Below are 26,909 nucleotides of genomic sequence, written 5' to 3'. Positions count from 1 at the left end.
ACAATATCTTGCTGTTGTTACCAAGCAAGTTTTAGACTCTGTGGCTCAGTTGAGTCTTCTGCTTCAGCATTGCTTGCTGTGATGACAGGGTGTGCTGCTGTGCCCATCCTGAAGTGATTTCTCTCTGTTACTATCTGGACTCACTTTTGTTTCAATATTTATTTCCAAATCTTCCTGCTCTAGCCTCTTAGATTTTCATTGTAAGGACTTGGCGACCTCCAAATGCAGAGTCGAGCCAGTGATCTGTGTTGTCTGCCTTCCTCTTTCCTTGGGATTGTTTTAGAAACACTGTTTATCTCTTTCAGGAATTGTACCATTGAGGGTAAAAAGTGCAGAAAAATATCATCTGGTACCTTAGTAAATTAATATGGCCCTAGTGACAGTTATGTCTGACTTTAGTATAAAAGGTATTACAAGTACAATCTGCTAGACTTTAATATTTTGAAAATGGAAATAAAGGAGAATACTTTTTGATGACAAATCTTGTAGCCTGGTCAGTGATGGAGCAGCTCCCTGTCCTCTGCCTCTAGATGGCACTGGTCTCATGCTGGCCCACACTGCTGAAGCTACGAATTTGGAATGAAACTGTTTGTTCTGTTGTGCACTCTGCACTCACTTCTCAGCAGAACACAGAACACAGGCTCGGGGAGCTCTGCTAGTGACTGTAAAGTGTTGAGTTGTTACACATTGAGTGTTGGGGAATTTATAAGCAGACAGTGTTTATGTCCTGTAATCTGCAGCAGGCTCATTTGAGGAACCAATAATGGATATGTCTGTTCCCTCCAAGTCCAGCTGTTAGTGGGCAGTTGTTCCCAATAGTTCCTCTGTATAACTCAGTTCTCTGACAGCTGCTGTCTAGGCCTAGGGAATTGCAGAATCTGGGAAGGAAGGTGCGAAGGACTTCGCATACATGTGGAATTACTTAGCCACTCTGTATCTCATGGACTTCTTGGGTTTTCACATCCAAGCACTTCAATTATATTTGTCTGTCAAAAAAATCTCCTGATTTTTTTCTAATTGTCCAAGACTTCTCATATTGCTGAAAAAGTAACTATTTGTCCTGTTTAATTTGGCTATGAATCTTTGACTCTTTTCTCTTAAGCATTTTCTAATAAAGTTATGTGGGTTAATTAGACTTTTAAAAGAAAATGACCTGCAGAACTGCACCAAGATCTGGACAAAGCATGCTATTAACCAGAATTTCACTTGACGACAATTGTCCAGTTTTTGAAGTCATTCTTGTCTCTTCCTTCTCCTTTCATTGCCCTTCTCCTGGCTCAGGACTCCACCAGAAAAGTTCGGTTGTTCTCTGTCAGTATTTTTGGGTTAATGCAGAATGCATTAGGTGTGTTTTATTATTGTGCTTGCTGAGTGCCCAAGAAGGGCCCTGTCTTTTGAGTTTGTGTCTACTCATACAAGTACTGTAGGGGCTGACTGAATATTTTCTTAGCCACATCATCTTTCAGAGTTTGTACGTGGTACAGAATGTCACAGCCCTGCTTCTTCCTTCTGGAGGGATTCTGCTGAACAGTTCTCTGAGTTGTTTCTAATCCCCTTTGATCTCTCTGTGTATGATTTATTCAACACTTAGATGCTTTTCGCCTTAGTTTCTTTTCTTTTCCTTTTCATTACTTCTCTTCCTCACTTTAGGAAGAAAGGGTTGAGATCATTGGAGCCAAACACAGGGGTTAGCATAGGTGCTCCAGGATGTCCCAGAATGCGCCAGGACCCACTGGAACACTCCAGGACGCTCCCGGACACTCATCTCCCATAGAAGTTCACACAATTGTTTTTTACCACATGCCGTTTTTCTGTGAGTAGTGCTAATGTGGATCATTTCATCTGTGTGGCACGCACACTGTGAATGGTCCCCAAACTGGCCACTTGTGTGCAAGTTCACAGATGCTTAGTGTACTCAAAAGGCAAGCTTAACTGTTTGTTGATAATTATGTCTGTTTGTACAGCACATGCTCGTAGAGGCTTGAGGTCAGCCTTTGTGCTGTTGTTCAGGAGCTGTTCACTTTAAGACTGGAACTCACCAGTCATACTTGGCTGGCTGGAGAGAGAGTCCCAGGCATCTGTTTGTTTCTCCTTCCCTAGCTCTGGGATTATAAGCATGCACCATTATGTCTGACTATTTTCTAGTGTAGCTTGTAGGCCTCACACTTGCAGTGCGCTCACTTTACAAACTGGGCTATCTCCCAATCCCAATTAATAATAATAATAATAGTAATAACAACAACGACATAATGATGGTGATGATGATGATAGAATTTAGTGATCCTTATATAATAAACCTGTTTTAATTGGAGTAAACTATCATTATTTTATGCAGTGTTTCAGGAAATGTAAGTGTTTGGGGCCTGGCAGCTCAGTTATGTTCATGTTTTATATCACATTTTCATTCTGTCTATTTGGTCCTTCCTGTTTTGAAGTCAGAGAGAGGGTTCTGGGTCTGAGACTAGATCACAATCATACAGTTGAGTTTGGATTCAGGAACCATCAATTACTATGCAATGTTTCTCCTCCATTTACTTTGTAAACCCCTGAGTTCTTATTGGAGTAACTGGAATGTGGTAAGTCGGCATTCAATGAAACCACGTAGTGGGTAGGGGAATGGCCTTATAAGGTAGACCGTGCTTGTTGTCATCAGCTGATGGTTCCGTGAGTAGCATCAGAGAGACATGAGCTCTGTCACAAAACCGCAGAGAAATAGGCAGCATAAATAGAGTCTAGCACTCACACACAGGCTTGTGGTGCAGGAGTGAGCGATCTCTTGATATTAAAATGAACAAATAGAAAAGGATATTTAAATAAGCAAAGAGGAAAGGGTCTGGGCTGTGATATAACCATCCGGAATTCCGCTTTCATCTGACTCCTTACCTTTTAGCCATTTGGAATTTGCATGTTTATATATTATTCTGACCATTCTTTTTTCCTCTTTTTAAATTTGCCTTTTTGAAAATTTGCTTAATTTCTAAGACTTTTTGAAAAATATTTTTTGCTTTCTAAACTTTAAGAATCATTTTGTTATCTACTTTCATTGTTAAATTGTATCTGAATCTATTTCTTTTTTTTCTTTTTTTTAAATTTATTTATTTATTAAGGATTTCTGCCTCCTCCCTGCCACCGCCTCCCATTTCCCTACCCTTCCCCCGATCAAGTCCCCCTCCCTCTTCAGCTTGAAGAGCAATCAGGGTTCCCTGACCTGTGGGAAGTCCAAGGACCGCCCACCTCCATCCAGGTTTAGTAAAGTGAGCATCCAAACTGCCTAGGCTCCCCCAAAGCCAGTACGTGCAGTAGGATCAAAAACCCATTGCCATTGTTCTTGAGTTCTCAGTAGTCCACATTGTCCGCTATGTTCAGCAAGTCCGGTTTTATCCCATGCTTTTTCAGACCCAGGCCAGCTGGCCTTGGTGAATTCCCGATAGAACATCCCCATTGTCTCAGTGTGTGGGTGTACCCTTCACAGTCCTGAGTTCCTTGCTCGTGCTCCCTCTCCGTCTGCTTCCTGATTTGGACCTTGAGATTTCTGTCCGGTGCTCCAATGTGGGTCTCTGTCTCTGTCTCCTTTCATCACCTGATGAAGGTTAATAATCAGGAGGATGCCTATATGTTTGTCTTTGGATTCACCTTCTTATTTAGCTTCTCTTAGAACATGAATTATAAGCTCAATGTCCTTTATTTATGGCTAGAAACCAAATATGAGTGAGTACATCCCATGTTCCTCTTTTTGGGTCTGGCTTACCTCACTCAGGATAGTGTTTTCTATTTCCATCCATTTGTACGCAAAATTCAAGAAGTCCTTGTTTTTTACTGCTGAGTAATACTCTAATATGTATATATATATTCCATACTTTCTTCATCCATTCTTCCATTGAAGGGCATCTAGGTTGTTTCCAGATTCTGGCTATTACAAACAATGCTGCTATGAACATAGTTGAGCATATACATTTGTTGTATGATAGGGCCTCTCTTGGGTATATTCCCAAGAGTGGTATTGCTGGGTCCAGGGGTAGGTTGATCCCGAATTTCCTGAGAAACCGCCACACTGCTTTCCAGAGTGGTTGCACAAGTTTGCATTCCCACCAGCAATGGATGAGTGTACCCCTTTCTCCACAACCTCTCCAGCAAAGGCTATCATTGGTGTTTTTTATTTTAGCCATTCTGACAGGTGTAAGGTGGTATCTTAAAGTTGTCTTGATTTGCATTTCCCTGATCGCTAAGGAAGTTGAGCATGACCTTAAGTGTCTTTTGGCCATTTGAAGTTCTTCTGTTGAGAATTCTCTGTTCAGCTCAGTGCCCATGTTTTCTACATGTTCCAGATACATTCTGGTTATCCTCATGTACTCTGGAGGTCATCGATGTCTGGAACTCGCTATGTAATCGTTATTAGTTTTAAAAACAGCCTTATGAAAGCTTGGCTCCTTTTATTTTGCATTGTCCTAAGCTGCAATATAGTGTTTGAGTAGGAAAACTGGGTGAGAGACTAGAATTTCTAGTCTAGTGTAGTCCCAACGTTCCAGTCGAGCTGGTTCTGTCACTTTGGCTAAGGGATCACAATTAAGACGGTGGACTCATATGCTAAAGAGATAGAATAATTTATTAATCATAATTCATTAATAGTATTCTCAAAATAATGAGATATTCTACTATTCCATCCCAGAACGCCAACCTCTAGTGAAGAAGCTTAAGGACTACAACCATGTGGGGTTCTTATGTCTACCAGCTTTTCCAATCCATTCAGTAAAGCAGTACCCTTTCCTTCACTTCTATCTCTTTTCATAATAGTCCCCCCCCATTTTGACTTCCTTCCTCTTTCGTTAAAGTTTCCCTGGCCCCCCAACTTAAATGGCTTAGTTTTCCCTTCTTTCCTTCATTCTTTTCTAGGCAGCAGCTGAGGTTTTGCTGCTTGCCTGCCTTGTGCCCTGTGATTTTCCTTTTTAACTCTAATAAAACTGTTCTTGTGCTTCCACCTGAGTCCATTATTTAATTTTTTTATTAATGATACTAAGAACCCCCAAAGGGTACCTGTTAAATAGGAGTTATTTAAGTTTTCTTAATACACACAATTGTTGTTCCTTACTTCCCCTCTGAGATTTTTTGGCATGTTTAGTGTATCTACATAAACATCCCAGTGCTTCTGATTTGTTGAAGTGCTTTGCAGAGTCCAGAATTGAATTCTACAACTTACCTCCTAGCATTATCTGGTAACTGCAACTGTTTGTAAAGAGGTGGTGTGGGGGCAGAGTCGCAGTGGCAGGAGCTGCATGCGGTACAGGGGAGGACCATGCGCTTTTAACAGGATAGTACACATTAATACTAATGTAAGATTTTCATTAATATTACCAGGCATGTACTTGGTGTTTGGAGAAAGGTACACCAGAGGTAGTTCTAGTTTTCTTATGTAGTGACTGACAGCTGCACCAGGCTCCTTTGTCAAGACTTCCATGCTGATCTTCTAGGAAAGGGCAGAGTGAAAAAGCCTTCTTGTCACCTTGTGTGACACTATTAGCTGAGTCTTGGCTTTAGATTTTATTGTCCCGTGTGCCCATCCTCAGCTGTGGTTCAGGAAAACCAAGAAAATGGCCTCATTGGATTGAAGTTGAAGTCTTTGACTTTTTATATGATCAGGTCTACTCAGGTCTAATGCTAGTTTAAAAGAAGTTTCTATTTTTCTTTGCAAAGAATGTAATGAATGACATTTATCCTGAAGAGAGGATATAAGCTTAAAAATATAGAGAAACATAAAGTGATTAGCACATTAAAATATATGTAGGCTGTCTGCTCTGTTGACAGTGTACAGAATGGGAGAAGATCTTTGCCAGACAAGGTATTAATATCTAGAATATATAAAGAACTACAAAAGTTAACCATCAACATAACAGAACTGCCAGTCAATTGGTGAATGAAATGGACACTTCTCCAAAGAAGAAACTGAAATGGCCAATAGTTTTAAAAAGTATTTAATATTCTTAGTTGTCAACAAATTCAAATTAAAACTTCTCTGAGATTCCCTCTCATTTCAGTCAGCATGGCCTCCGCTATGAAACAAAGAGGAACAGATGCTAGCTAGCATGGGGAAAGACAACCCTATGCATTATTGGTGGGAGTATGAGCTGGTGTAATTAGTGTGGGGATCAGTGTGGAAAGTTATCAAAAAAAAAAAAAAAACTAAAAGAAGTCACGCTACTATATGACCCTGCTCTGCCACCTCTAGTCAAATACCTAAGGTGCTGCGTGCATTCTGCCTTACAGAAATTTGCCCATCCATGCTTATTGCTGCTCTACTCACAATACCAAGACAGTGGAACCAGCCTAGCTAGGTGTCCATCACTACACAAATGGATTATGTAGCTGTGGGACATATGCACAATGGGATTTCATTCAACTGTAGAGAAAAGTGAAATTATGATATTTCTGGGAAATAGATGAATCTGAAAATACCATATTAAGCAGGGTATCCCAGATTCAGAACGGTACCACCTGTTTTTCCCATATGCAGAGCCTTACTTGAAATGTTTACATACATATGTACATACATGCATGCATACATACATACATTGGGTATGTGTGGTAGAGGTCATATAAGCAGAAGGGGGCAGTGATAAGAGGGAAAGGAGGTATGGAGGACAGGCAGGAACTAGAACACAGGTGACACAAGAGAGACACTTAAAAAAATGCTCAACATCCTTATCAGAAAAATGCAAATCAAAACAACTCTGAGATTCCATCTCACAGCTGTAAGAATGGCCAAGATCAAAAACACTGATGACAACTTATGCTGGAGAGGTTGTGGGGTAAAGGGAACACTCCTGCATTGTTGGTGGGAATGCAAGCTGGTACAGCCCCTTTGGATATCAGTATGGCAATTTCTCAGAAAATTACAAAACAACCTTCCTCAAGATCCAGTAATACCACTTTTGGGTATATATCCAAAGGATGCTCAATCGTGCCACAAGGACATGTGCTCATCTTTGTTCATAGCATCATTGTTTGTCATAATCAGAACCTGGAAACAAACTAAATGTCACTCGACTGAAGAATGGATAAGGAAAATGTGGTACATTTATACCATGGAGTACTACACAGCAGAAAGAAATAACAACATCTTGAATTTTGCAGGTATATTATGACCCTGTGTTTAATATTCAGCTCCACAAACCAAACAAGCCAGGGGTAAAATATGAAAGACATTCACTTCCCGGGAGTCTTGTAATATGATTCTGAATTCAGTTTACAAGGTCAAAATCAAGAAGTTTGTTCTAAGTGTGGATTAGGTGTGCTGAACGAAGGGATAAAGGGAATAGTTTTAAAAAGAGGTAAGCAACCCATGAAATAATGTTGCTATAATTAAAAATATTCTTCAGATTTTAAGTTTTTTGTTCTCTCTCTCTCTCTCTCTCTCTCTCTCTCTCTCTCTCTCTCGTGTGTGTGTCTCTCTGTCTTTTTTCTGGAGATATAGGAAACATGCAAGTCAATTCTGTCGTTTTTCTGTGGGACTGCTGAAAATTGTCACTCTTAGTGGTATGCGCCTTTACCAGCTGCACCATCTCACTGTCCCTTGCTGTATTTAAACCTTATAAAAATGGGGCAGTGCCCTCAGGAGCGGACATGTGTATTGAACTGGGAGCCTAGAGAAGGCACAGGTGCATTTTGAGGATTTCTGTTTGCAGGTCTATCCTCCTCTTTAGGGCTACTTGGAGACTAAACAGTATGGGCAAGTGAAACCCGACAACTCTCATCTTAAGTTGCAAATTGGCCCTAGAGCTCTGGCTATATAGTCTTTGAGGGTAAAAGCTCCTTCAGCCTAGGCCTTCAGGCTTCCTAGTGATTCGCTTCCATCCCCAGGCATACAATCACCTAACATAGATACACACTTCTGGACAATGCTGTTTCAGGTTGGCAAAATAGTACCCAATTGGTTCAGCTCTTGCAATTCTAAGGTGTAGAAATAAAGTGTTTTAAAAATTACATATCAGTAATGTATAAATAGTAAAAATGTTTTATTCAAAACAGTCCCATACATGAACTATCAAGCCATTGAAGTTATAGAGAGAAATTAAGTGCATATAGCTAAGTGAAAGGAAAAGTCTGACTGCTTTATACTTCCAATTATGATATTTTGGAAAAGAAACTTTAGACTGAAGTGAAAAGATCAGTGGACACCAGGGTTTGCTGGGGAGAGACAGATAAATTGGTAGAGTACGGGTCATATTTAAAGCATTGAAACTATTTTGTATAGTGTTAAATAGTGGCTGCATCTTACTGGAAATCCACAGAAACCATAGAACTGCCCCAGTAGTGATTCCTAATGTATACTCTGCCTGCTGCCGAGATCACAGCTGATGTACACTAAGTACTGTGGCTATCTGTTAATATGCCAGTTTGTGCCCATTAGTCACATAAGGTGTAGCATTTGGTGGGATGTTGTTAGTAGAGGAAGTGTATGTATATGTGTGGTAGGCAAGAAGTATGTGTTCGGGGAGGATAGGTGGCAGGAAAGGCAGCATTTGCTCCTTTGTACTTGGCCTTTTTTACTTTTTCACCTGTTGGACATCGTTCTAGCTGTTAGGAAGGTCTTCTGCATTCTCTTTTACACTTAAATAGTGCTTACCTATGTAGATTGAGCAGTGTGTTCAGATATTTCTCCAGTATAAAATATTTTTGTGTTTAATGTTTAGAATTCTCAAAACTCCAGACATGATGCACAACTGTGATGGCCAGTTAGTCACCACTTCCCTCAGTGCTGAAATCACCTGGGACGAGAGTTACGGTGAGGGAGTTCTCAGGGCTGAGTTGGCCTGTGAAGGTGTCTGTAGGGCATCATCTTGTTTACATTAATTAATGTAGGAAGACCCAGCCTAATAGTGGGCAGCATCATTCCTTAGGCGTGAGTCCTGAACTATGTTGATTGTACACAAGGTGGGTTATTTCAGCACTCCTGGGACTCACTTGAAGCCCCAGGGTGGTTAGATCTTCTGAAAAGACTTTTGAGCTTTGAGAGGAGACCTTGCTATGGGACTTTCTTTGTGCCTTTAGTATTTTTTGTATCAAGATTGTTTTAATCATCCAATATAACTTTACTAGAACTGACAGTCCTTTAGTATTGTCTCCCATGGGACTCAGGAGTAAAAAATGATGGCCATTTGCCTTGTCTGTCTTAGAGCTAACTCTGTAGACCAGGTTGGCCCTGAACTCACAGAGTTCTACATTCCTTGCCTCCCAAGCACAGAGTTTAAAGGTGTGTGCCACCACTGCCTGGCTTTATTTCTCTTTTTTGACCCATTCTCCTCATAGGTAAAGTTGATCTGCTATGTCACCACAGATGGATATGTTTGAGTGTGTGTGTGTTTGGGGGGATTATATGCCTGTGTTTATACATGTGTGTGCACACACAGGCCAGGGGTGGATCTCAAGTGATTTCGTCTGTCACTTTCCACTTTAGCTTTTGAGATAGGGTCTTTCACTGAATTTGAAGCCCACTGCTTTGGTTAGCTTGGTTGCCCAGTGATCTCCAGAGAGCTTCTGGTTTCTTTCTCCCCATGGGACCACAGATGAATGTTATTGTGTCTGCCTTCTTACACAGTTGCTTAGGATTGAATTTAGATTCTCCTGGTTATGTGGCAAGCACATACTTACTGATCCATCTCATCAGCTATGGATACTCTATTTTATTGGAAAAGAAGCTTATAATTAATGACAGCTATGGGTAATGATGATATTAAGGAAATTTTATTTAGCTGTTGTACTGTAGCATGTACCCTGTATTTTCATACATTACTTACCATATAAATCTGTGAATTTGGCACGAGCCAAGACTTCGCTATCATTTAACTTGCCCCTTTCTGTATATAGTAAGTGGCAGAGATATACCCAAAGCTCTGAAATGGGTTTTAGAAATAGAGTATCAAAACTCCAGCAGGTTTCCTGTCTTCATAGACTTTATAGGATTTAATTCTTAAACTGTACTTTCTTACTTAGTCTTAGATCACATTGGAAATATCCTGTAGGACACTTAGGGATACTATTTTAGAGTCTAAAGCTTGGCATTTCCATTAAAATTGAGGATAATGTCTCTTGTAAGGAAATGACAGAAAACTCAGGCAAATATAAAACAGATCAGCAAAGATCTGAGTAGTGTCTTTAGTTGCCCAGGGACCTGCCACACCGGGTAACTCAGAGCTTGGCTAGTTAGTACAAAGTACTGTTAGTATAAAGTTACTGTTTCAATGTGCCTATTAGCTATAAAATTTAAGTTTTTAAATTTTAATTTACTTTTTTTTATTTAAAATATAATTCTTATCCCCATAATTTCTATACTGTTTGACAGAAACCAACTGAGGCCTTTTAAAAAACACATTTCATTATTCCTTTTGGTTTACAGTTATTTGCTGGTGTGAAGAATGGAGAAAGCTTGGAACTCTTTGAAGAAAGTTCTCGCTCTGCTCATAAGCAAGAGACACACACCATGGAGGCCGTGAAACTTGTGGAGTTTGACCTTAAACAAGTACTGACTAGGCTTATGACACATCTTTTTGGAGATGGTAGGTACTCAGATATCTTTGTGACTCAAGGCTCAATAGTTCAAAAGTTAATAACCCTGTGCAGCCAATCATTTAAGCTGTTTGGCTCTAATGCTTTTATTGTTGATTTGATTTTTTTCTAAGTTATTGGCAAATGGGAGGAAGCCTGTGGACTTCTTGGTTCTTTCAACTTGATATATAGAAGGTATAGTATGGAATTAGCTAGAGAAGGAACAGTGACAGTGGACTAGATTGTTATCACTTCAAAGAGTCTGGTTAGCTTGGTTTTCGTTTCTGTATTACTACATTACATGGATAAGATTCTTCACAATGTGGAGTACTCCATGCCACAGCCATACATTTGATGTATGACTACTACTGTCAATAGCAGAAGAACTAATTTGAGTTTCTATAGGGAAAATTATATTGTTCAGATTTTGACTCATTTTCTGTACTTGTTTCAAATCTTCCTCCAATGAGGAAAACATTGTTGGTGATTCCTGCAATGGGAGCCTCAGTCCCTATCCCTAGCTGGATCCCAGAGCTCACTGATCTTGGTTGACCTGTATGCTTTTGTTTCTCCAGACTCCTCAATTTACACCTGAACTCTAGTGTGTGTTTAAAATGACTTCTGCTGTAATTTAGTAAGGCTCTGCTGCTCTGTTTTAACAAGGTTTATAGGAATATCTTTACTTCCATATCATCAGATGCATAATTCATATAACATTTAAGATGCCACTAACTAGCCCTCCACATTCTTTATATGGCATACATTATTTAAATTTGCACATTGATGTCAGACTTACACTTTTCTAGGCAGTAAGGAATAGTAATGTGAGGGTGTGGGAAACTGCCTTCATCTGTGTTCAAGATGTTTTATTTTGTAAAAGTATGAAGTAAAATATGACAAAATGTTATGATTTGATAAAATAGAATAATGGCTGCTTGGATGGTTGCTATTATCTATTCCCGTCTCCAGACTTGAAGCTTTTCATATCAAATGGTATAATGTGAAACAGATTTCAGTTCAAGATTGTTGATGAGAAAATCCTATTATAGCTCGCCCCTCTTTATTTCTACAATAAAGGAATTGTGGTATTTTTAGCAGTAGTATAATCTACTTAACACTGAAATCTAGGGAGATAGATCGTATTGTTCAAATATTTAAGAGTCAGGGTAGGGAAGAAGGGATCCCAGTGTTAAGGAGAAACTTTCTGTCTCACAGCTTCACACAGCACGACAGAATTTCATCTGCATCCTTTTCCTTTGTCAAATTATGTACAAAAAATTTATATCCCTCCTTATCATGCTTTTTTACTCCTTTCTGTAAGAAAATAATTGAAATTGCTGCTTGTGAGATTTTATGAACTTGATTTCTATCAGGTTGTAGACATCAAAGTATGGAGTAATCTAGACAGAATACCTGTCTTCAAGGAGTCATGCTTCTTTATATTTTACCAAGGCATCAGTGTCTATGAGTACTCAGAAGAGCCTGTAGTCAGGAGGGCACATGGTGGAGGATTCCCAATAGAGGATGAGGGAGAATTAGCAAGGAAGTCTCCAGACAACCAGAAAACAGTGGGAAGGAAAGGGAACACATAATAACCAAGACTGCAGCCAGGTTTGCAACACTGAAAACATTGGCTGGGGCTACAACCCAGGGACAGAAAGCAAAGAGGAGGAAGGAATGTGGATATGGATGGCAGTAAATCCCATGCCTTCTGAGGATTTCTGTTGAGAGCTCTTCTCTGCCTTTTAAACCCTGATTTATTTATCAGTTTCTGTGATATCTTAGACTTCAGTTATCCAACTTTTAGTTTGAAATAATTCTTGTTTCACAAACAAAAGGAAATATGACATGCAAAATGTACCTTATAGGTTGAAAATAGTAAATTTAGTGTAAATATGAACAAAACTAAGGAAGAGATGCGAAATTACGGCACTGAATGCAAAATGGCTGTGAGGATGGAGGAGCTAATCTGGTAGCTAATGGAATGGGATGCTCCTTGCATCACGTTGGTGCTCAGCTTAGCTTTGTATCATCTGCAACAATTGGAATGTGTCTTTGTAAGCTATGTTTTCTCTGTGTAAATGGAGGTGGTGCTTTTGTTTCCTAGGCCTGAATAATCATACAGAAACTTACATTAATTACAAAGTCTTTGGCCTATAATTCAGGCTTATTACTAACTAGCTCTTACATCTTGAATTAAGCCATTTCTGTTAATATACATTTTACTACGAGGCTTGTGGTTTTTTTTAACTTCATTTTCTATATGTCTTGCCCATTTGGTGGCTGGCTGGTATCTCCCCAGACTCTACCTTTGTCCTCTTTCTTTTAGCCTCCCTTTGACTTCCCACCTAGCTATGTTCCTCCTTGCTGTTGGCCAAAGCAGCTTTTATTATCAACCAATAAAAGAACAACATATATTCACAGCATACATAATAGTTATCCCACAGCAGTGCTGAACTGGTAGCTTAGCATATAAATATGCCCAGGGTTCATCCTAACAACCTGAGCTTCATCTCCTGGGCCTACATGGTGGAAGTGCAGAGCTGATTCTCAGAAGTTGTGTTCTCATTTCCCCAGCATACTATGGCGGGTGCCTGCTGTCAGATAAATAAATGAGCGAATGTGTTGTGCTTGCAAGACTCAGTGGAGACCAAGGAAGTAGATTTTTGGGAATCTACTTTTTAACTTGTTTTGTATTAGTATTTTTAGTATTTGTGTTTGCATGCCTTGCAGAACCATGCACTGAAGTGTAATTTCATTATTCAAGGCTGTTTCTGCGGTACATTTTCTGTTTGTTTGACTGTGATGCCTGTCTTTGCACAGGGCAAAAGCTCATGCCTACATATAAGAATTTTGAAACAGTAGTGAGATAGCATCTCGTTATCAGGAGATGTTCATTTGTTGATTTTTTTTAAAGTCTTGTATACTTGGACTTTTTCAATTCATGCTTTATAACAGATTGGTGGTGTTGTTGTTTTGTTGTTATTTGATTTTGTTTTTTTGAGATATAATCTCGTTGTGTATTTCTGTTTGGCCTGAAACTCACACTGTATACTAGGCTAGCCTCTAACTTAGATGTTCCTGCCTCTCCCTTCTTTGTTCTTTGATTGAAGACGTGAGCCATCGTGCTTGTCCAGTATTTCAGCTTTTCTATGTCTTTAAACTCACTTTTGTTTATAATACCTGCTTCACAAAGATACAGAGTAGAATTAAAGTAAAAAAAATATTTGTTTTTTTGGAGAATAGTGGTAATGTAAACTGAAGTCTGAAAAGAGCCCGGAGAGTGTCTTAGTATAGTTGTGTCAGTGCCGTAAGCTGAGTGTCATGGAGCTCAAAGAACAGTCAGAGGGTACCAGGAGAGGCCAGCTGCTGTCCACCCGACACTGAGCTCTTGCAGAAGAAGCTGTTCTTTCCTGCTGCCAGGTGTAGCCCAGAACTCGGACTCTTGAACCTATTTTTGATGTTAGCTGTTTTAAAAGAATAAAAATAGACCATTTCAATAACCCACGTGGTGCAGGCTAGTAATTCCTCGATTTGGATAGCTGAGGCAGCAGGATCAAAGTTATCCAGGGCCACATAGGTAACAACCTCTCAAGAAAGATTAAAAGGAGCGAGTTGTGAGTAAATGAGAGATATTAGTCATTTTAATATTATTTCTGAGACTGAGACAATGAAATCTATGATGTAAAAAAACAAAAAGGTCAGCCAACCTAACTAAAGTGGCGTTTCTCTCCAGCCCGCCCCTCCCTCCTGTTCTGGGCCAGGTTGTCACAAAGCCTTGATTTGCTACATATTCAATTACATTTTGAGTACCAAAGGACACATAAAAACCTAAACTTTGTTTCATTCTATATTTAATTAATGGCCACAGTTTATCAGCCTCAGACATATTCCTCAAGATTCTTTTTGTGTTTGTTTATATAGCCGATTCTCCTCACTTATTATTATTAGATTTCTTTGTACTTGGAAAGCAGAATTAAAAATTAGACCACGTTTCTCCTTGTGTCAGTTTGATGTTATTATAGCAGCTTTAGATGCAGCTTTCGTCTGTCTCCAAATGTGATTTATTATTTCCTGCTAACATTTGAGTTGTACCAGTATCCTAAGGCCGTTATAAGAGAGGTTATCATTTTAGAATTAGAAAGAAATAAAATAACATTTTAGACTCTTTTTATGCTCATGAAATTCATTATTGTTTTCTATACATCTACTGCTTTCTATGTATTTTGTACCCTGCTTAGTAATCATTTCTTTTAGATCATCTAAGACAGGGATTTAGGATTCCTAGAATTTTAATTTCTTTTTGTATCCTTTGGGGTTCTCAGCCTTTTTCCAGAGCAGTGCCTGACATACATTGGTGTTTCCTAGTAGACTATTACTCTCTCTTCCCTCTCTCTCTCTCTCTCTCTCTCTCTCTCTCTCTCTCTCTTTCTCTTTCTCTCTGCAGGTTAGATGAATAAATCAAGGGACAAAGAGGTCATGCTTCTCTCCTGCTAACCTGGTCTCCTCAAGGGAGCATTCCTGTCTCTGGTGGTGGTGGTCTTTGAAACATATCTCCAGCAATCCCTTTGCTGATATACAAGGTGTCTCCAGCCAGCAGCACCTCAGAAAACAACCATAGCTGCCAGGAGCTCCTTTGCCTGAGGACATCCATTCCCACGTCCAGAGCCTGAGTCTGGCAGGAATATGTTCCATAATGCTGTTGTAACCTCTGCTACCTCTGCGAGTGTAAGGCTTTGTGAGACTGACACCAGGTCGTGTTCTTCCCCGTATGTTTAACTTCTTCCTTACTGTGTTGCCCTTCAACAGGATCTGATTCCCCCCAGATAATCAGCTTGCCAGTTAGACCTGTATAGGGACCAGATGCCTTTGCCCGTGGGGCTGAGGTATTTCCCTAGCTACACTGTGGTTTTCTATCATACTGCCAATTTAAGAAATGTTTTTATTACATTTATTTATTTATTTGCAGGTATATGTGTGTGTCACAGTGCGTATGTGCAGGTCAGAGGCCAACTTGAAGTTGGTATGTTATCTGCTTCCATCATGGGGATCCCTGGGATCAAAATCAGATCACTGGACTTGATGGCCATGTCCCTACCTGCTGAACCATTGCACTAGCACAGCGCTACTTTTTGAGGAGCTTCTTTCCAATTAGTACATCCTTTGTCTTAGTTCTTTTCTCCTTCCTTCCCTCTGGTGAATGCCTGCTTTATGCTTTTCAGAAGGCTACCAGAGCCATTGCTTTAAATTGCTACATTTTACTGTTTATTCCTGGTACCACCTGAGCAAAGGCCTACTGAAAAATTAATGCCACACACAGTGATTAATTATTTGCTTCAGTGGAGGGTACCCTTAGAAGTGTTTAGAAAATCCTTTGTATATGTGTATTTTTTTCCAGGTTCTTGTTATGACAAACAATGCTGCTGTGAGCATAGTTGAGCACATGTCCTTGTGGTATGATTGAGCATCCTTTGGGTATATACCTGAAAGTGGTATTGCTTGGTCTTGAGGAAGGTTGTGTCCTAATTTTCTGAGAAATTGCCATACTGGTAACCAAAGGGGCTTTACCAGTTTGCCCTCTGACCAGCAATGCAAGAGTGTTCCCTTTACCCCACAACCTCTCCAGCATAAGTTGTCATCAGTGTTTTTGATCTTGGCCATGTAAGATGGAATCTCAGAGTTGTTTTGATTTGCATTTCTCTGATGACTAAGGATATTGAACATTTCCTTAAATGTTTTTTAGCCATTTTAGATTAATCTGTTGAAAGTTCTCTGTTTAGGTCTGTACTCCATTTATTTTTATTGGATTATTTGTTCTTTTGATGATCAAGTTCTTGAGTTCTTGGTATATTTTGGAAATCAGTTCTCTGTCTGATGTGTGGAGTATTGATATTAGTTCTTATTTGGAAATCTTGTTGAATTCTGAGTTGAAACAATCTTGACCAGATCATCTTGTTTCCTAAGAGAACGATTTCACACACACACACACACACACACACACACACACACCCGCACCCCCCAGCTCAGGCAGGAAGAGTCTGCTCCTCAACCCTGCTGTCTTCATCCAGTATGGAGATATGGCAGCTGGACCCATCGGAGGCTTGCATTCATTATTAAATGCTTCTTCTTTAGTTGGCCCTAGGCTGGAAGTTCAGAGTATATTTTTGGACAACTGCATTTATGAACAGAGGTCTGAAACTGATTTGAAGCCCCCGTGCTTCATTTGAAAATGTGGATTACAATGTCTTTCTGCCAAAAGAAGAGACAGAAGAAAGAGAAAATAAAACCTGGATGTGATTTTATAGTAGCGGAATTATTTACTACAGGTTAATTTTCCTCAAGCACTCTAGTAAGCGTTTGGGGAGTAAGAGCTGTGTGATGTGGACATACTTAGCCCTGCTTCCAAAATATGTCTTTTCTTTAGTAAATATTTTTTACTTCTCATAGTTCACATGTGAAACAAACCACTGTTTCAATTAGATGTTAATATTATATTGTTAATGTAGGAAGCTTAGCAATTTGTTTTTAAAACCAGGTTAATACAGAAATTTTGAGGTCATGAAGAAAAGCAAAGAAAAGAATATTTTGGGGGCTGGAGAGATGGCTCAGAGGTTAAGAACACTGATTGTTCTTCCAGAGGTCCTGAGTTCAAGTCCCAGCAACCACATGGTGGCTCACAACCATCTGTAATGAAATCTGGTGCCCTCTTCTGGCCGGCAGGCATACATGCAGACAGAACACTGTAAACAAAAATAAATAAATCTTTGAAAAAAGAGAATATTTTGGTGCTAATACTGAAGTACTCAATAAATCATTTAACAAACAGTCTTGAAAGTGCATGACAAAAACAAGAAGAAAATATGTTTTTGTGTTTATATATAAATGTTCTATAAATGATTCTGTTAGCAGTGGTTTAAAAAAAGCCACTGTAACAAGTTTAAATTATTCAACTATATAGGAGAATATGGCATATTTTTGCCAATATTATGCATTAACTAATATGCCAGCATATTAGGACAATGGCACTGGGTTTTGATCCTAGTGCATGTACTGGCTTTGAGGGAGCCTAGTCTGTTTAGATGAGCACCTTCCTGGACCTGGATGGAGCGGGGAGGACCTTGGACTTCCCACAGGGCAGGGAACCCTGACTGCTCTTTGGACTGGAGAGTGAGGGGGAGGGTGTGGGGGGAGGGGGGAAGGAAATGTGAGGTGGGGAGGAGGCGGAAATTTTTAATAATAATAATAATAATAATAATAATAACTAAAAAATAAAAAAAATTGTACCCCCCCCCAAAATATTTTGAAACAGGATCTTGCTAAGTTGTCCCCGTAGTGGCTTTCAGCTTGACATCTTCCTGTTTCAGTCTCCCCGGGGGCTGGGATTACAGATGTGTGTCTGTATTCCCGGCTCTGTCTTTAGCTTGAATGTGGTTACAGATTCACATGTATACACATCTGCCAATATCTGTCAGTTTGTGTATTTTCTACACGTATAGTAGAATGTTTTTCTGTTTTTCCATGTATAAACTAGAAGGGGAAATAAATTAACATTGTTAACAACAGTACCACAGACAACAGTTAACTAGAAAAAGAAATTTCAAGTTGAACAGAGCCAACTGAAAGCTCCACTTTCACATAAAAAGGACCACGTCTCCTGGCTTTGCTTCTGTATGATTTTAATATTATTGTTTTGAAACAGGGTTTCATTATGTAGCCATAATTAGCCTGAAACTTGGTGTGTATACCATGCTGGCCTCAAACTTGTGGGTGATTCTTTTGTCTCTGCCTCTCAAGTGCTGGGTTTACAGTCCTGTCCCATTACTGTCGGCTTCAATCTTGAGTTTTAATTGATGATCAGGTAATTTTGTTCAAATTGTCAACATGAGGGATTTAGAGTAGAGCAAATCTACTAGTCGCCTGCCCTGGCGGTGTGACTTTGGACAAGATAGACTCTCTCTGTTTGGTTCTTCCTTCTCTGTGGAACAGGAGGCATAGTGAGTGCTCACAAGATGGAAGCCATTGCTAGTACCCCCGTTTATTACATGTCTTGATTTATCTGGGGCTCAAAGTTAGATGGTTTTGAGAAAGAAAACAGATTGTCTTAAATTCACAATGGATTGGTTTTTGTGGAATTGCAGAAAGAGGACCATCCCAGGAAGGGACAGGAGCTCAGATGAGTTGTGTTTCTTCTGTGTTCTTGGTAGGGTCATGAAGCAACTAGGGAACTTCTCCTCTGCTCTGTGCCTTCAGGTCACCTCTGCCCTTCTCAGGCATCATTGTTTTGAGTTTTTTAATCAAAAAGAAAAACTTTGCTAAATGATGATGATATCATGCTCAAAGGTACCATATTTCTGATTCTGATTGATTATTGAAGATCAATTCTGACATTTAGTTGGTATTGATTGCTTTTTGTTTGTTGATATTAAAATATATTGGCCATTTAGTGTAGGAAAAATGTTTGATATTTTAAATGTTTGACTTAAATGTGAAAGACTTTATTTTCTTACCTTGCTAGCTGTTAATAATTTATAAAACTGTCAACATATGCTTCGAGGAGAGTGAAAGCTGGTCTTGTTTTCCTCACCTAAGCATTGTGGTTTGTGAAAACAGAATTCTGGGACTGGGTGGGGATCCCTGATTCAAGGGTTTGTTGATAGATTGCAGATGTTAGCCAGAGAAAGACTAGGTTCTACAATAATTTCTTGATACTTCCAGTAAGAAGAATAGGGAACTAGCAGAAATAGGTGCAGTGGGCCAGATCAAAGGGCATTTTTTTGATAATAGAATTTGAGGAAGGTATAAGCTGTGTGTATAGAATCTACTTGCCTTGAGATTAGGGCAATATTATGCCAGATAAACAGTGTTTTGGATTGGAAGGCATTCTAGAAGGAGCGCTGCTCTGAATTGGTATGTTACATGTGTTTTGTGTAGGTGGATTTTTCTTTGGGCCTCCAGTTCATAAATAAAGACATGGAGACTTATTATTTATGAAAGCTTTACCTTAGCTTAGGCTTGTTTTAACTAGTTCTTATAGCTTAAATTAACCAGTTTATATTAATCTACATTCTGCCACATGGTGTTCCTCATCGTCATACTTACTGTCCATCCTGCTTCCTCTCAGTAATTCTCTCTCTGCCCGGAATTCCCACCTATCTCTCTTGCCTAACTGTTGGCCGTTCCGCTTTTTATTATACCAATCACAGCAGGATATCTTCACAAAGTGTACAAGTATCCCAGAGCAGCTCTGGGCTTAGCAAGAGCACTGACTGGCATCAGCACGATGGATTTCAAGTCAGCAGTTTCATCATACACCCAGAAAGGAGCCTCTGCAGCAGGGAATTGATTTGCTCTCTGTTTGCTTTGCATGCCAGCCTTAGGCCTTTGCAGTTGAACTTAGGACTTCCAGAATTGTTATTTCATCATTGATATATACATTTGGAGGACAGTTTAGTGTAAGTATAGTTTTATTAACCTTAATGTGCCACTATCACTTATAGAAACCACCAGAATCCCCTACTTTTTCATGGTCTAGGCCTAATTTCCACAAAATACTTTGTGATTGCAGTGAATCAATAGCTGATTGATTTGCTTTTGGAGGGTCCTGGAATGGCATAAGATTTTTGTTTGCTTGTTTGTTTGTTTTTGAAAAGACATGTCCAGTTTTTCTAAGTTTTATTATTTATTGTCTTGCCCCAGCATATTGCAAATGATCGTGTTTGCTGTTTGATTTATTTAGAATGTTGTAATTGGTGTAGGTAACTGAAAGGCAAATTTGATGCCAAGCAAGGGTAGACTGACTACCTTATGACTCAGTGTGCCTTTCCTCTGGGTTTCTGCAGGGCTGGAGGTCCGGTGGGTGGATTGCTACTTTCCCTTCACCCATCCTTCCTTCGAGATGGAGATCAACTTCCATGGAGAATGGCTTGAAGTCCTTGGCTGTGGAGTGATGGAGCAGCAGCTGGTCAATTCAGGTAGGAAAGAACCTTGTACTACATTTACAGGTTTCCTGGAGGGCCTGCCTATTCTCATGTGACCTCATTTGCATAATCACCTGCAGTTGCATCACCAGGGGCAGCATCACCAACCTCTCCAAGAATGCCCATGAGACCCATGTCTCATGCTGTGCTCATCACTCCTTGTTTTGCAAATGTGTCTTATCTTTGGATACCCCCCTTGTCAACTCTTGGCAGCTAGATTTGGTCTTAGGATTCTGTACTCGTTGGGAGCATTGGGGAGGGTTTTGTAATTGCCCCAAAGGCATTTATTTATATATGTGTCACATGAGTGCAGTTTGTCTTCCCAGCTCTTCAAGAATAAAGCTAATATATAATCCTCCTTTGTTGTTATTGCATTCAGTTCAGTAGCCAGAATTCAAGAGAGATTTTATAACTACACTACAGCATGAAATAAAACCACACAGGCCCATGATACCTAGTTGCTCCCTTCTGTCAGCAAAGGTATTACCATCAAGTGAAAGAATCTGGAAAGACATGTAGCTAATTAAATTCTAAACAAACTTGAGAAAGCTCTTTGCAACTCTTTATCTGGGGGACCATTGCCTAATAGAAATGATACCATTTAGACTTGGTTTCAGAACTGTGCATTTTAAAAATATGACTATGAATTTAATTATGAAAGAACCGTTTTTAAGGCTAGGAATATAGCTTAGTTTGTCAAGTCTTGCCTAACGTGCATAAAGCCCTGGATTTGAATTCTAGCACTCTTTAAAACATGGCGATGTAGGTCTGTGAACAGAGAGGCAGGATATCAGAAGTTCAAGGACATCCTCAGCCATGTAGTGAATTCAAGAGTCGCCTGTGATACATGAAACAGCCTCAAACACTCTAAAATAAATATGTATATGCATGTAGATATATATTGTGGAGTCTGATGTTTTTGGTGAATGTCGAGAGACTAATCAGTGAAGCACCAAACAGAGAGGTACTGATGTGGATTTTTGTCTGCTCAATGTCCCCTACCATCTACATTTTGGCCCTGGAAAAGGGGCATTTGCTTTGTGGTCTTAAAAGGCAATTTTGGATTGGGCACAGAGCCCTCATTTTCAGTGTAGACAAGATTAAGTCATTTCCCGTTGGACAAACTATGATTAAGGGCCTGGTACCAGTTCATGATGAGGTGAGACTGGAGATGGTGGTGGTATGAGTGTTGGAACTGTCCTTGGATAAGAGGCTGAATGCCTGGTCACTCTTTTAATTCTTGTTACTGAGGCCTGCTTCATCTGCTAAATCACTAAAATGATGAATTTTGAAAAATAAAAAGAATTCATTCCTAAGAGGTGGCAGGAGTTCCAATCTCTAATCTGCCTCCTTGAGAATAGGGCTGTAGAATATTTATGGGTTAAAGAAGTGGATGGTTGAGAAAGAGAGAAAGGGGATTAAATACAGGGTAAGGGAGAGTGAACTGATCAGTCTGCTGTCCATGAGTGGTTGTACACATGGCTCTTCCAAAGATGCATATTCTGGAAATGTTGATGTTTGGTTTTTCTGAAGGTGGAGTTTTGGGTCTTTAAGTCAAGGTCACTCATCAGATAACTGTGTGTATCTGAATTAAGGCTGAATTAAGGCTTGATGTCTTCAACCTGGTTGTAGTAGCCCGAAGTGCTCCAGGTCCTGGGAAACGGCAATTGGCATGGCTTAGGGCAGTGGCCACATCTCAGCAACGTTACTGTTAACAAAGCTCGTGGTTGTACCATGTTTATATGTGATTTCATGATTGATGACTGATGATGATGACAGCAAATGACTTGAAGCCAGGGGAGCCTCAGAATCTATCCAGGCTTCCCCTGGCTTTTCTTCTACAGAGAGTGGATCTCTGCACATAGCCAAAGGCTTCATAGGCAGCTTTCAAATGTGTGAAAAGCTGACTGACAAGTGATTTTATTTTCCTGAATATCGGCGTCCCAAAAAGACTGGCTGTGTATGCAGCATCCCTGTTGTTTCACCATGCTGTCTCCCTGCCCTTCCACGTGTTCTCCCTTTCTTGGTTCTTGGTCTCTGCTTTCCCTTTCCGCTCTGTATTTCTCCAGTCCTTTCTCTCACAACAGAGAACTGGAAGAGAGAACTTTGTTTTGTTTTGGTGTTTTTACAATCAGGTCTCATGTAGCCCATGTGATCTTTAAACTTACTGTATAGTTGGACTTTGAATTACTGCTTCTCCTGCTTCGTCTTCTGCATGCTGAGATTACAGGTGTGCACTACCACACCTAGCTTAAGAGAAAACTAGAAACAACATCATGATACTGTACCAGTTTTAGGTCTTGTAGAAGATTGGGTGCGTGCCTAGATCACCAGAAAGCAAAGGTGCTCATGATGAAGCAGTAATGGTTAGTAGCAGATGTCATCTGAGCCCTGATCATGCACTACTATTTAAGAACATATGCTTTTTATGCTGTCTCCTTTATAAACATGCAGGCAAAATTCTGAGGTAGATTTTGCCATAATCCCCATTTTTTATTTTGTCTGTGACAGGAGAATCTGATCAAATAGCTAGCTTCTAGTACTTAACCACTGTCGTGGTGGTTTATTTTTCAACTTGACACAAGCTAGTTGTCTGGGAAGTGGGACCTCAATTGTGAAAATGCATCCATCAGATTGACCTGTAGGCAAGGCTGAGGGTCATTTTCTTGATGAAGATTGGTGTGGGAAAGCAAAGTTCACTGGTAGTCCTGGGTTGTATAGGAAAGCAAACTGAACAAGCCAAGAAGAGCAAGCTAGCAGGTAGAATTCCTCCATTATCTCGGCTTCAGTTCCTGCCTCCAGGTTTCTGCCCTGAGTTCTTATGCTGACTTCTCTTTATGAAGGATTGCAAATTATAAAATGAAATAAACCTTTGCTTTCCAGGTTGCATGTTGTCGTGGTCATTGTCACAGCAATAGTAATCAAACTAAGAGAGCCACCAGGTTATGCTACCCAAATAGGGAAGTGCGTGATTTTGCAGAGGTCAAAAATTGATTTGGAACAACCAGTTTTTCGTAACATGAAATGAAGAATGGATACTAATGGAACAGATGGAGCACACATTTTCACTTGTTTTATAATCAGCTCCCTTAGAAGAAGGGCTCTGCTACCTTGGATGTCATCTATGATATAGTGCATCTTCTTTTTCTTAACATAGTTTTTCTGTTGATTCTTTTGGGAATTTCACATCAAGCGTCCAAATCCCACTCACTGCTGGGCCTTCCATGTACACCTTCTACCCTTGTATTCTCCCCCACGAAAGAAAGAATAAGCCCACTTTGCTCCTCCATCTTGCCTCCCTCTCCATCACAAATCCTTTGTTAAGGTGGCCTTGGGAGCTGCTGTGTGTTGCACAGTATACCCTTTTGCCTGATCTGCTTTACTTGCAAATGTTCATTGAAATAAATTGTTTGTCTGGTTCAGAGCCTCTGTCTTCTGGTATACTGTCAATACTGGACCCTCACAAAACCCCTCTTGGATAAATATTCTTGCTGTTGTCCTGAGTAATGGAGATTAGTGGTTATAGCTAAACAGAACTGGTTCCTTCATATACTCCAGCAGGTCATAGATAGGTAGAAGTTGGAGTGGGCCAACTCAAAATCCTGGATGATAGGCCTGGGTGGTAGCTGAGTTGGTCAGCCAAGACCCCTGCTAGCACTGCCCCTCTTAGGTGAAGGGCAGGGCCAACTTCCCTGCCTCTTGAGGCCAGGGAGGAGCATAGCCAGCTCTCCCAGAACAAGTTAGTTCATCATGGCCCTAGATTGTCAACGTGACTTTAGGCAGCAGTCCAGACCTCTGGCATCTGCATGGCCTTTGCTGGTAACAAGGACTGGGATCTCAACATGGACCCCAGCTGCAGTAGGGCCATGGTTCCAGACATGGCTGTGGTGGCAACACAGGTCCAGATATTCTATGACCTCAGGTGTCACTGCAGTCCTCTCGCATCAGCCTGTTCTCCACCACTGTCATGTCTCCAGTTCTGCCTCTCTTCACAGCACATGAACTGCTCTGCTTGCTTTTCTTTCTTTCTACCAGACATTTACTCATTATAGTGGCACCCTGCCTGTACTGCCTGGTGGTGGCAGTGGTCCTCTGGCCACTGTCTCTACGCCAGATAACAGGCAGGCCTACAGTGCATATTCTTAAAGCATGAGATGAGCTTGCTAATGTGCATGCACACTGCAGTTGGCCTTGCTATACATGTTTTTATGTCTAGAGCATGTGTTTTCCAAGTGCCTCACAGAATTGTATCTTTTCTCGTCTTCCTTGTATTCTATATATTCACTGTGACGTTCAGGCTCCTAGACTTAGTAATTGTGATGTGAGTGTGGTCTATTCTCCTGATGATTTGGTCAATCACCTCATACCCTCTGATGCTTTGAGGATAATATTGAGTCATGTCCCAGTACTACACAGTTTCCCCACTGGGATGACTCAGGCTGATTCTCTCTATTCGTAAGGGGTATGGGATGCAAACATCTAAAGGCATCATCAAGGGATGATGACTGGATATGATTGTACCAGGAAGGAATTTCTCATTCGTTGACACCTTGTGAAGTTCTGAAGATTATACATAGACCAAGGCAGAGAGAAAGGTCTATGGTAGAAAGTAACTTAAAATACTGAATCTATGTCTCTGGTGGCTAATTGTGCTTGTCAGCATGACCACGTCTGGAATCAATTAGAACCTAGGCTGTTGGGTACACCTGTGAGAGATTTCATTGATTGGCTCATTTGAGGTGGGGTGGCTCACTTTAAATCGGATTACTTCAAGCCAGGAGACCCTTTAGATGGAATTTTCTGTCCTGCCTGGTTTCACAGCTGTTCAGTCCCAAAGAAACATACATAGGCTTATATTAATTATAAACTGCTTGACCTATTATCTCAGGCTTATTATTAACTAGCTCTTACAGCTTTATTAACCCATAATTCTGGTCTATAGTTAGCCACAAGGCTTAGTTCCTTTTCTCAGTAAGGCATTCTCATCTTGCTTCCTCTGCATCTGTCTGGTGACTGACTCTCTGCCTTTCTTCTTTCCAGAATTCTCTTAGTCTGGTCACCCCACCTATACTTTCTGCCTGGCTACTGCCCAAACAGTGTTTTATTAAAATACTACTAATCTCAAATCTTTACAGTGTACAAGAGCATTATCCTATAGCATTCCCCCCCCCTTTTTCTTTCCAAAACAAGAACTCTGAATCTAATCTCTTTTGTTTAGTTTCTTTCCTGGCCAATATCCATAACAAGACCCATCCTAAATCTCGGCTATATCTGCTTGTGGATGTCCACACAAAAGGACATGGGAGAAGGGAGCTTTCTATTTTTACCTGCTTGCCCTCACTGTCACTGGAGAATTCATCTATATCCTTGCTGAGTATTTTTCAATGGGGTTAGATCCTACTTCTAGATTCCAGCATAGTCTGAAGACCAGCTGAGACATCCAGCCTCATGTGCCAAACAACTGCAAGGATCTTGGCCTTTCTGTCAAGAGATAGTGATTGTTGGTCTGTAAGTCACTCTAATAGATCCCCTTTTAATTTGCATATTCATTGTATCAGTCGTGTTCCTTTAGAGAACTCTTGACATACAGTTTCCTTGCCTCCTTGTTGAATTGTAAAATGGGCTCTAGGGAAACCTTTGCAAATCCATTCATTATCAGTTTCTAGTGCTATACAATTATTGTTTGCCTGTTTGTGTATGAAGTTTTTCTTACAGTCTTCCTAAGGCTAATAGGGAATAGAATCAATATTGTCCCTTTGAGGCTGTCATGACACATAGACATAAAAACGATAATGGTACCATGTGGTATTTGTAACAGAGGAATGAGTAATAGGCACAGTGAAAGAGGAGAGGAAGGCTTAGAAAGATTATCAGGAAAGGCTCAGAATGGAACATATGATGTAGAGGTTGCAAATGTGTCTCAGGATAAGTCAGGTTCCTGTTTCCCAGGGGTTATCTTTGGCATCACTGCTGCTCCCCAGTTGGTCTTCCTCTTGTGCTTTCCCTGTGTTAATGTGAGGCTTTTTCTTGTCTGTTTCTCTTTGATAGCTCACCTATGCAGTCTCTGTGTGGTTTAGTGTTAGGTCAGTGATTTAAGTGAATCAGCTTTTAAAGGTCATTAGCCTTGGTATAGCCTTGGCTTGTTAGGTACACTTGACATGCTGTTTAATAGTTAGCATTTTAAAGAATGCTAGGCAGGGTATTAGATCAGGAGGTTACAGAAATAATAAAGAGTGCCCTTTCCTTGCAAAAACTTACAGCATAGTACTTTGGATCCAGATTATACCCTAGAGCTCATGTATTCAAGGACCGGTCCTCAGGCTGGTGCTATTAGATATGGAGTGTATTGGAAGGAAGTCAGGTCATTGGGGGCATTCCCTTAAAGGGGATTTAGGC

General features: G+C 40.3%; 1 protein-coding gene across 3 annotated transcripts in view; it reads left to right on the top strand.

The window, feature by feature from the left end:
- Nucleotides 1–26,909, top strand: part of Fars2 (phenylalanyl-tRNA synthetase 2, mitochondrial) — a 380,900-nt gene that overhangs the window by 96,249 nt on the left and 257,742 nt on the right. For all 3 annotated transcript variants that reach the window (XM_041632916.1, XM_041632915.1, XM_041632917.1), the window contains 2 exons: nt 10,388–10,547; nt 20,376–20,507. In XM_041632916.1, the coding sequence (XP_041488850.1) occupies nt 10,388–10,547; nt 20,376–20,507 (292 nt within the window). The remainder of the gene's footprint in view (nt 1–10,387; nt 10,548–20,375; nt 20,508–26,909) is intronic.

The sequence above is a fragment of the Microtus oregoni genome, unplaced genomic scaffold (assembly GCF_018167655.1).
Source record: "Microtus oregoni isolate MIOR12 unplaced genomic scaffold, Mior012 000042F_ref0000377, whole genome shotgun sequence".
In the NCBI taxonomy this organism is placed as follows: Eukaryota; Metazoa; Chordata; class Mammalia; order Rodentia; family Cricetidae; genus Microtus; species Microtus oregoni.
Note: the sequence above shows the minus strand (reverse complement) of the source record. Positions and strands in the feature narration are given on the sequence as shown.